The sequence below is a fragment of the Bos grunniens genome, chromosome 16 (genome assembly GCF_055505025.1).
Source record: "Bos grunniens cultivar Pamir isolate PY7600 chromosome 16, Bosgru_T2T1.0, whole genome shotgun sequence".
In the NCBI taxonomy this organism is placed as follows: Eukaryota; Metazoa; Chordata; class Mammalia; order Artiodactyla; family Bovidae; genus Bos; species Bos grunniens.
In genome coordinates, this window is record NC_141180.1 from 43,689,871 (window position 1) to 43,701,215 (window position 11,345).

An 11,345-nucleotide genomic window follows, 5' to 3' on the forward strand; every position below is an offset into this window, starting at 1 on the left:
CATTTTCAGTGGTACGATGTTCACGTTTGGACGTTTCTGGAAAGCTCAACATGAACTGCAGTGGGGAGCCCGTGCTTGGCACTGAGTGTACGTTTGCATGTCCTGAAAGATGGACACTCAATGGCTCTGTAGTGCTGACCTGCGGTGCTACAGGACACTGGTCTGGGATGCTGCCAACCTGTGAAGGTGAAGCACTGAGTGATGGTGGTTGTCTGGGGCGGGGGAATCAGAGAGAAGAAAGCGAGCAAAGAAAGGAAGCTATCTGGCTACAATAATGAACTATCCAGTATATCCAAACCAGGAAGGTCAGAAAGGTTACCCAGGTTAACATTTAAGGGATGGATATTTCATTCTATAGGGAAGAGAGAAAACAGGAGTGACATGCTGATGGAATTTTGATAATTGGAGAAAGGAGAGCTAGTGGGAGAAATTGGAGGGGAAAGGAAAATGAGTGAAAAACAGAGAAAGAGAGACAGAGGTTAACCAAGGTGTGCTGTAAAAGCTTGGCAAGTTAGAGCTCTGTCTGACTGTGCTGGGAGATAAGCTCACAAAGAGGTTTGGGCTGATCTCAAAGGCCTTTAGTACCATGTCTCTGCCTCATGTATTGGACTAGATGACTCTTCTTCTTTGCACATTATAACCAGTGTACAAAGAAAAGGGCAAATGGACACAACAGGAAGACTTTAAATTTAATTTCTTCTCATGACTGTCTACCCCCTGTTTCCTTAGCTCCCACTGTGTCCCAAACTCCCTTGGCAGTTGGACTTTCTACTGCTGGAGTCTCCCTTGTGACAATACCATCATTTCTCTTCTGGCTTCTGAAACGCCTTCAAAAGAAAGGTGAGGGCATTTATGAATGTACTCCAAAAAGGTTTTTTGAAAAAAAATTTTTTCTCATTGATGAGTCATATTGTCTCTCATAGATTAAAATGTAATCAGAATCAAATCACTAGTCATTTAATGATAAACATGAATAAACTGCAGGATAAATAAGCAGAAATCTTAGGAAAAGTTTTAATACAAACGTTAGTGTGCTAACATTGTACAGCTCCAGGGGGTGCTATTCACTTTGAACTCTGTGGTCCGAGGAGTTGCTGCACTGAGGCTGCCATAATTAGTGTTCCTGGGAAAATGAAGAAAATGTTTCCAAAAATTGTATTTGGGATACAGGCTTAAATTTGGGAGCATCTCAGGAAATATGCAGTATTCTTGCCAGGAAAAAATCATAGATAGAGGAGCCTGGTGGGCCACAGTCCACAGGGTCACAAACAGTTGGATATGATGGAGCAACTAAGCACACACAGAGAATATGCAAACACATCTCACCACACTCTTGATCTGTTTGACCTACAGAGTCTTTAAATTTTTTTGAACTAAACTCTGACATTTATGAAATAGGAAATTTCATATCAAATCTGATTTGAGATTTCTCATGACCAACTGGAAGACACACAGACTTGGCAGGTGGAGTCTATAGACTATCTGCCTGCCTTAGGAAGCTGCTGTCCTCTTTGCATGAATGTACACTTTGCATTCACCCTGCCCTGTTGTCACCAAGATATGTTTGTGTTCTGATAATTATAGGGGCCTTGAAGGCCTTGAGTTTGCAATCCCTGATAAATAGAGTCATATTGCTTCAGGATTTAAAATGTCCTTGAAAGTCACTTAGCCCAAATTAATAGTTCTCTTTCTCTTGCAGCAAAAAAATTTTCTCCTGCCAGGTAAGCTGCATTCTTGAATTTAGGTTGGTGCAAAAGTAATTGTGGTTTTGCACTGTTGAAATTTGCTGTTTGATATTGGAATACATTCTTAAATAAATGTGGTTATGTTATACATTATTTTAATGCACATTTCTCTCATTTATGTGTTTTTGCTAATGACGTTGTATGTGCTAAGTCACCACTATTGTGTCTGACTCTTTGGAACCCTATGGACAATAGTCCACCAGGCTCCTCTATCCATGGGATTCTCCAGGCAAAAATACTGGAGGGGATATTTCCAACCCAGGGATCGAACCTGAGTCTCTTATGTCTCCTGCATTGACAGACAGGTTCTTTACCACTAGTGCCCCCTAGGAAAGCCCTGCTAATGGCATTACTTGCTATTTATTTATTTATTTATAATGAAGAGCAATAGTTTCCTACTCTGTTGCTATTTGCTCTTTTTTTAAAAAATTAATTAATTTATTTTAATTAGAGGATAATTTCTCTACAATATTGTGGTGGTTTTTGCCATATATCAACATGAATCACCCACAGGTGCACATGTGTCCCCCCATCCTGAATCCCCCTATTCAGAGCACCAGCTTTGAGTGCCCTGCTTCATGCATCAAACTTGCTATTTTGGACTACAGAAATGATGTTAGGCAAAACTCAAATTAAAGCAATTTTTTAATTCAAGTTCAAAATGGGTTGTAAAGCAATGGAGACAACTTGCAACATCAACACATTTGGCCCAGAAACTGCTAATGAACGCACAGTGCGGTGGTGGTTCAAGACGTTTTGCAAAGAAGGCAGCCTTGAAGATGAGGAGCATAGTGGCCTGCCATCGGAAGTTGACAATGACCAATTGACAGCGTCACCAAAGCTGATCCTCTAACAACTAACTACATGAGAAGCTGCCAAAGAACTCAATGTCAACCATTCTATGGTCATTTGGCATTTGAAGCAAATTGGAAAGGTGAAAAGGCTCAATAAGTGAGCTGACCACAAATCAAAAAAACACATCAATTTGAACTGTTGCCTTCTCTTATTCTACACAACAACAACAAACCATTTCTCAATCAGATTATGACATGCAATGAAAAGTGGATTTTATATGACAACCAGCTCAGTGGCTGGACCAAGGAAGAAGCTCCAAAGCACTTCCAAAAGCCAAACTTGCACAAAAAAAGGTCATGGTCACTGTTTGGTGGTCTGCTGCCTGTCTGATCCACTACAACTTTCTGAATCCCAGTGAAACCATTACATCTGAGAAGTATACTCAGCAAATTGATGAGACGCATCCAAAACTGCAACGTCTGCAGCCAGCATCAGTCAACAGAACGGGCCCAGTTCTTCTCCACGATGCTGGGCCACGCAGCACACAACCAATGCTTAAAAAGTTGAACACATTGGGCTATGAAGTTTTGCCTCATTCACCATATTCAGCTGACCTCTTGCCAACCAACTAGCACTTCGTTAAGCAGCTTTACAACTTTTTGCAGGGAAAATGCTTCTACAACCAGCCTGAGGCAGAAAATCCTTGCCAAGAGTTCACTGAGTACCAAAGCACACACGTTTATGCTACAGGGATAGAGCAACTTATTTCTCATTGGTAAAAACGTGTTGATTGTAACGTTCCTATTTTGATTGCTAACGATGTGTGTGAAGCCTAGTTATGATTTAAAATTCACAGTCTGAAACTACAAATACTTTTGTACCAACCTAATTGTAAAGCATGCCCTTGAACATTTTACACATTTTTCTCTTCATGTTGGAAACCAGTGCTTTACCTTGGTGTTCTCATGTGTTCCACAGCAGCTGCTCAAGCCTGAAATCCAATGGATGCTACTCAACACCTTCCAAGTTAATTTAAGTCCAAAGGAATCAGGTAAGATTTGAAAATCACATATGGTTTTGAAAAAAGACATCTTCTCCACATATTCTACTGTTTCTTGAACCCTCCAAACCTGCTAGTTTCTAGGGGGGATATCACCACCTTGGTGTTATTTTATGGAAAGTTGTTTCTTTTTTTTTTTTGTAGGAGAAGAAAGGAACAAGAATCTTGCCTTCAATGAATCATTTCATTTATGAACATTAATGATAATAATGATAGTTAACCATGCTATGGCACTTACTATAGTCTAGGAACCACTCTAAGCTAGGAATTCTATGAGATAAGGGCTATTGTATTTATTATTATATATATGAAGAAAATGAGGCACAGGGAAGTTGAGTAATGCCTAAAATCTCAAAACTATTAAGTTATATAGTCAGGAATCATACTCAGGCGGTCTGGCTCTAAAATCTGTATTCTTAAAAACACTCTGCTTTGCTTTGTGAGAATTTGGAAGGTTCAAGTTGCCTCTGAATAGATTTTTTTTTAATTAATAGACATTTTTATGTATGCAGTTTTAGGTTTACAGAAAAAAATCAGTAGAAAGAACAGAGTTCCAACATACCTTCCTCATACCCTCTGATTTCCTCTATCATTGACATCTTACATTAGTATGGTATTTTGTTAAAATTGATGGGCCAGTTTTGATACATCACTATTAACTAAATCCCAAAGTTTACATTAGGGTTCAGTCCTGGTTCTGTACATTCTGTGGGTTTTGACAAATATATAATGACATGTATCCATCATTACAGTATCATACAGAATCGTTTCACTATCCCAACTGAATAGGATAGCGTTCCTATTTGCTGTTCATATTTGGACTAGCCTCGTGAGAGTACACACAGCTGTCTGTGCTAGAAGGGGAATTTTGTTGTTGCTGTTAGTATGCAAAATATTAAGGATCCTGATGTCATGCACTCTCATTGCAGGAGCACAAGCAAATTAGGGAACTAGAGCAATACCCTGAAGATGGCAGAGACAGAGAGGTCTGCTTATGTCTCCAGCTCTTCTCTCCTACTGCATCCACCGGCTACATTTACAGGTGGGGCCATGGTACCCATGAGGACTTCAGTGGACAAAATCCAACGAACAAGTCCAGTCTGCCACCAAAAAAGACTCAATTCTCTCCTTTCCAGCGCTGGCTCTGGAAGGGAAGGATGGCTACTGGAAGGGAAGGATATTCTTGTCCATGCAAAAGCAAAGAGACTAAGGCTCTAGAATCTCAGGATTCCTTTCCTAACTCACCCTTCACTCACTTTGAAATCTTGTGGGGGTAATACAATATTTAGTGGCACTGTTTCTTTCTTTTGTCCCTCATGGTGTTTCAGCTGCTGACTCTGTAGTTGCTGTTATGGGGATGAGTAATTGTCAAGAATTTAGAGGAAACTAATTGGTTGTAGGTATTCTATTAATAGACGGGGGAAAATGACAAAAGTTTCATGCCACATGGTGATGACATGTGAAAAGTTGTTAATAGTGAAAATTCTATTTAGCGCAGCAAGTACAGTCTCAGTCACTTTGATCCTTGTGGGATTCAGTGTTTTTTAAAGTATTTTTACCTTCCCAGGTGGCACAGTGGTAAAGAATCTGCCTCCACTGCAGGAGATGCAAGAGACGTGGGTTCAATACCTTTGTAGGGAAGATTCCTTGGAGAAGGAAATGGCAACCCACTCCAGTATTCTTGCCTGGGAAATCCCATAGACAGAGGAGCCTGGCGGGCTACAGTCCATGGGGTCAGAGTCAGACACGACTGAGCGACTAAGCACTAAAGTGCTTTTAGAGGTTGTGTTCTTTTTTGCTTGCATTGAATATAGTATAAATGCCTTAAGTCTTAATTCAGTACAAGTATTTTAAGTTATTATTTTAAATGTTTTATGTACATATTTATTAAGCTAATGTCATACCTGGGCTTTACCAGGTGGCTCAGTGGTAAAGAATCCATCTCCCAAGCAGGAGATGTGGGTTCGATCCCTGAGATAGGAAGATCCCCTGGAAAAGCAAATGGCAACCCACTCTAGAATTCTTGCATGGAGAATCCCATGGACAGATAAGCCTGCTGGGCTATATATAGTCCATGGGGTTGTAAAACAGTCGGACATAACTTAGTGACTGAACAACAAATGTCTACAATCACAGCTATTGTACGTAACATGGCTCTGTAAAGTTTGATAATAAACATGTTTATATTTATCCTGTGTAATGGCTCTTAAAAATCTATTTTACTTAGGTAAAAATCACATACCATAAAATTCACTGTTTATAAATATAAAATCCAATGGATTTCGGTATATTCACAAGATCCTGTGACCATCACTGCTATCTAATTCTGGAACATTTCTATCACCCCTCAAAAGAAACACAGGACCCAACAGTAGTCACTCTCCATCTTTCCAGTCCCTGATAACTACTTACCTACTTTTTCCTTCTATAAATTACCTTTCTGGACATTTCATAAAAATAGAATCATCCTACAATATGTGGCCTGTTACGTCCAGCATCTTGTGTTTAGCATAATATTTTTTGGGCTCCAAAATCACTGCAGATGGTGATTGCAGCCATGAAATTAAAAGACGCTTACTCCTTGGAAGGAAAGTTATGACCAACCTAGATAGCATATTCAAAAGCAGAGACATTACTTTGCCAACAAAGGTCCATCTAGTCAAGGCTATAGTTTTTCCAGTGGTCGTGTATGGATGTGAAAGTTGGACTGTGAAGAAAGCTGAGCGCTGAAGAATTGATGCTTTTGAACTGTGGTGTTGGAGAAGACTCTTGAGAGTCCCTTGGACTGTGAGGAGATCCAGCCAGTCCATTCTGAAGGAGATCAGTCCTTCAGACTGGGATTTCTTTGGAAGGAATGATGCTAAAGCTGAAACTCCAATATTTGGCCACCTTATGCGAAGAGTTGACTCATTGGAAAAGACCCTGATGCTGGGAGGGATTGGGGGCAGGAGGAGAAGGGGACGACAGAGGATGAGATGGCTGGATGGCATCACTGACTTGATGGATATGAGTTTGGGTGAACTCTGGGAGTTGGTGATGGACAGGGAGGCCTGGCGTGCTGCAATTCATGGGGTCGCAAAGAGTCGGACACGACTGAGCAACTGAACTGAACTGAACTTTCAAGATTCAGCCATTTTTTTCTATCATGTATCAGTACTCCATTCCTTTTCATTACTGAATAATACTCTACTGTTTGAATATGCTTCATGTTCTTTTTCCATTCATCAAATGATGGACATTTGGATTGTTTCTGCTTCTTGACTATAGTGACTAACACTGCTATGAACATTCATGTTCAAGTTTTAGAGTAGACTTATATTTTCAGTTGTCTTGGTCATATACCCAGAAGAGGAATTGTTGGGTCATATGGTAACTTAATGCTTCACGTTTTGTGGAATTGCCAAATTGTTTCCCAAAAGGGCAGTACCCTTTCACAATCCCATCTGCAATGTGTGAAGGTTCCTATTTCTCTACATTCTTTTCAATACTTGTTATTGCCTGTCATTTTGATTATCACCACCCTAGTGTGTATGAAATAGTATACATATGGGTTTTGGCTTCAAGACTGTACAGTTGTTGGAAAAATATTAATAATCTAAAAACAATCATTAAGCATGATGAAACAAAGACTTCTGGAGTCTGTGCATCATGCTAGCTTCAATTCTAGGTTACTCAAGTCAACCAATTCACCTTGTTTTATCCTCCAGACTCAGTTATTCTCCAGGGTTAGAGACAGTAGTTTTTCCTACAGAGAACGTGTGCCTTCTCTTTGCTAAAATAGTGTCAATGCAAAATGCCTTGTGTGTACCCAGCTAAAAACCACCTTGTGAATCTCATTGTTATCAAAGAATTGGAATATCTGAAATTCCTAAGAAAACAGGGTTTAATGTTTGGCTTGGTTAGCCAGACTTAAAAAAAAAAAAAAAGGCTATAACATTGGTACAGGCTAAAGTTTTTTTCACTTTGATTCTATACTTCTTCTTAGCTCAAAGTACTAAAGTTAAAGAAAAGGCGAAAACCAGTATAGATCCTGCTAATTAGGGATGTTTTCATGTAGGACTGAAATGGATACACACTTGAAACATCAGTTAGAAATGCAGAGGAAGCAGGAATATTAGCTTTCCCAGGTTCCCCCAAAGAGAAGACTGAACAAATTAAATGTATTCAGAAGATACCCAAGTCAAACGGACATAGACAAGTAGAGCGCATACAGTAGTGCAAAGTGGAACAATTCTTGGTGTCAGCAGATTAAAAGATTAGAAAAGAAGTTTTTAACGAAAGAACACAAAAATCTACCTAAACAGGAAGAGCTCATGGTCCTCTTTCAGTTCGAAAAAATATAGTTTGTACCTTAAAACTTTAACTGCCTTCTCCCAAAAGATTCTAAGCCAAAAGAAATTAAAATATTGCTCTCTTCAGTTATGCACATATGTAGTCAGGCTGCTGGTTTATAAGATTAAAGTCTAAAATCAAGGAGATGTTTTCTTTTCCTTGATCTCCCAATAGTGCAAAATCCTATCAATAGCTATTTTAAAAACTTTCATCAACTGATTCCCGCTGAGAGCCCTCAGAATGGGTCTTTATTACCACCCCTGGACTACTTGATAAAATCCCCACAAACTCATTAGTTTCTAGGTTCTCAGTTGGCTGTTAAGATGCACTGTGGTTTCAAGTCATTGACACAACCAGCACACAAATCTAGTCTTTGCTCACTTCCCAACCACATTTCACACCAGCACTTCAGGAATTGTACTCCATCCACAGTGGAGAAGTTTTTCTGCCTGCCTTGGAGACATCAGCTTCTTCTGTCTGCAGTTACTCCCCTTCCCCATCTAGAAAGCCCCTACTCTTTGTGTCCCTGATTCCTCCTCATCTTTCAGGTTCTCTGCTTAAATTTCCCTTCATGACAATTGACGCCTTAGACCAGGTCCCCTCTTTAATGTTCTCATAGCCCATATTCTTCTTTTCTTTGATTGGTATTAAATAATTATTTGTTTAACATCTGTCTTCCCCACTAGATTCTATGTTTCTTAGGAGTAGGAACTTATTACCTTATTCATTGCTATAATCTTAGAACCTGGCCTATTCCTGAAACATGGTAGATACTCAACAAATACTTATTGAATGAATGAATAAATAAATGGATGAACGAAAGCAGATTTGGGCTCATCCTAAGAAGCAGGACTGCTTTTCACAAATGGAATGAGTTGTCTCAGAAGGCAAAAATTTTAAATCCAGTTATGCAGCAAAATATATTTGGCAACAGTACAGCATAAAATGGAAATAAAGAGAAAGCTGATGGCTAGAAATAAAGGAACTAGGTAATATCCTAGAGATTCCATAAGGTAGGATTAAGAGGCAATGCAGTGGCTTCCCTGGTGGCTCAGTGGTAAAGAACCCACCTGTCAATGGAGGAGATGAAGGTTCAATCCCTGGGTTGGGGAAGATCCCTTGGAGAAAGAACTGGCAACCCACTCTACTTTTCTTGCCTGGAGAATTTTCCATGGACAGAAGAGCCTGGCGGGCTACAGTCCATGGGTTTGCAAAGAGTTGGACATAATTGAATGACTAAACAACAACAAAAGGAGACCAGAAAATGAGAAGAGAGAGTGGTCAGGTTATTTCGTACTCACTCTTTTCCCTTTTTGGTGCTATTTCTGGAAGCAGCTGCCTCCTTCCTCTACTACATCTTCTGATGGGGGACTTCTCCCCAGGGTCCCAGTCCTCACTGATACACTATGTCTTCTCCTTGAGTTTTCAGTCCCAAGGATGCAATAGCTTCCTGTATTGCCAGGCTCCGGATACTCATTTTCTCTTGTTTGTTTCCTTAACCTTGTTGTTTACCTGTTGCAAGTGGCCCCTCCATTAAAGGCTCTTCAGTGGGGGAAGAATTCACTCATCTGGGGTCAGCTTTGTTTCCAGATGGGCCCCTGAATGAAACTCATTTTAACTGAATCACTTAAACTATTTTGTTGAAAACAGGCCATAAGAGGAAAAGAGCAGAAAAATGGAGTCCAGATGGGAGGCTTTTGCAACAATAATATAGGTGAGAGATGATGATGGTTTGGATTCATAATAAAATAGAAGTGATTGAATGCTGAAAATATTTTCATGAGAAAGACAAAAGATGGTGACATATTGGATATGAGTCGTGAGAAAAAGAGAGGTGTCCCAGTTAACTCCAAAGCTTTGGCTTAAGTAATTGGAAGGATGGGGTTATAATTTACTGAAATGGGAAAGGCTGTGGGAAGAACCCACCAGGTATGGAGGAAGTTCAGAAGTTCAATTCAGTACATGCACAATTTGAGAGGCTTATTGAGGAACTAAATGGCAATATCAAGGAGGCATTTGGTTAGGAATGGAGAACATTCCTAGGGCACAAGGATGGCCTGGCTGGAAATATAAATTTGAAAGTCATCAGCATCTAGCTGGTCATCAAAGTGTAGAGATTGGATTGTGTTGTCAAGTCCATGAAGGTAAATAAGAAGAGAGAAAGCAGTGAGCAGTGGAGCACTCCAAAGGTCTGGTGGTTGGAGAGATGAGGGAGAATCAACAAATGAAGTAGAGAAGGACTAGTCAGGGAAGCAGGAGGAAACTCAGGCGTGCACGCGTGCACCATTGGTCAGTCACGTCTGACTCTGCGACCCCATGAACTGTAGCACACCAGGGTCCTCTGTCCATGGGACTTCCCAGGTAAGAATATTGGAATGGCTTGCCATTTCCTCCTCCAGCGGATCTTCCCAAATCTGGGATCAAACCTGAGTTTCCTCCATTGGCAGGTGGATTCTTTACTGCTGAGTCACTAGGGAAGTGAAATCCCGGAGCTGATTGATCAAATAAGATAAGGACAGATAACTGGCTTTTGGCTTCAGTGAAGTGAAGGACCTTGGCAAGAGCAGTATCTGGGGATGTGTGTGGTTGGAAGCCCGGTTGGATGGACAAGGGTTGAGAGAATTAAAAGGAAGGACTTAGAAACGCAGGTCTAGACATGTCTTTGGGGTATATATAGCAGGAGCACTGGCACTTCTTGGTCTTCTTAGCTCCCAGGTTGGTTCCCACTTCAACATGTCTTCTGGGTTCCTTCCAGAATTGCAGCTTAACTATCAACAGCATGGTTTCCAGAACTGACTGACCCTGGTTCAAAACCCCAGCCCTGTCTCTTACTACCATTGTGACTAAAGCAACTTTTTTAACCTCTCTGAGACTTTTAAAATTGGGGATAATAATTACATTCACTGGAGAGCAGTAATATTTAATATAATTACTGGATTATTGTTTTAATATTACTGCTTAAATATAATAATTTTTAAGCAGTACTATTTAATATAATTACAATATTAAAGAAGTAATATATTAATATAATTATTGGAGAGCAGTGATATTAAGCTTTATAAAGGTTAAATAAGGTGATAAATATGGAGTGTTGAGCGCTACACAATTTTTGTACTGTTTTTTTAAAAATGTTAATCTGACTATGTCAGTAGCTCTTCCTTTACATTGCTTTCCACCATATGGGTCCTAATTTTATATTCAGTCTATCTCCTTTACATCTTAGGTCTAGAAATACAAAGGTACCTGTAGGCCCTGATACCTGCTAGGGCAAAAAGCTGCTGCTGCTGCTGTTAAGTCGCTTCAATCGTGTCCGACTCTGTGTGACCCCATAGACGGAAGCCCACCAGGCTCCCTCGTCCCTGGGATTCTCCAGGCAAGAACACTGGAGTGGGTTGCCATTTCCTTCTCCAATG

General features: G+C 40.2%; 1 protein-coding gene across 1 annotated transcript in view; it reads left to right on the top strand.

Annotated features, from left to right (window-relative positions):
- Window positions 1-5,788, top strand: part of SELE (selectin E) — a 62,017-nt gene extending 56,229 nt beyond the window's left edge. The window contains exons 9-13 of the mRNA XM_086342653.1: window positions 10-186; window positions 730-840; window positions 1,700-1,721; window positions 3,519-3,591; window positions 4,530-5,788. Coding sequence (XP_086198779.1) covers window positions 10-186; window positions 730-840; window positions 1,700-1,721; window positions 3,519-3,576 — 368 coding nt within the window. The 3' untranslated portion in view covers window positions 3,577-3,591; window positions 4,530-5,788. The remainder of the gene's footprint in view (window positions 1-9; window positions 187-729; window positions 841-1,699; window positions 1,722-3,518; window positions 3,592-4,529) is intronic.
- The last annotated feature ends 5,557 nt before the right edge of the window (window positions 5,789-11,345 follow it).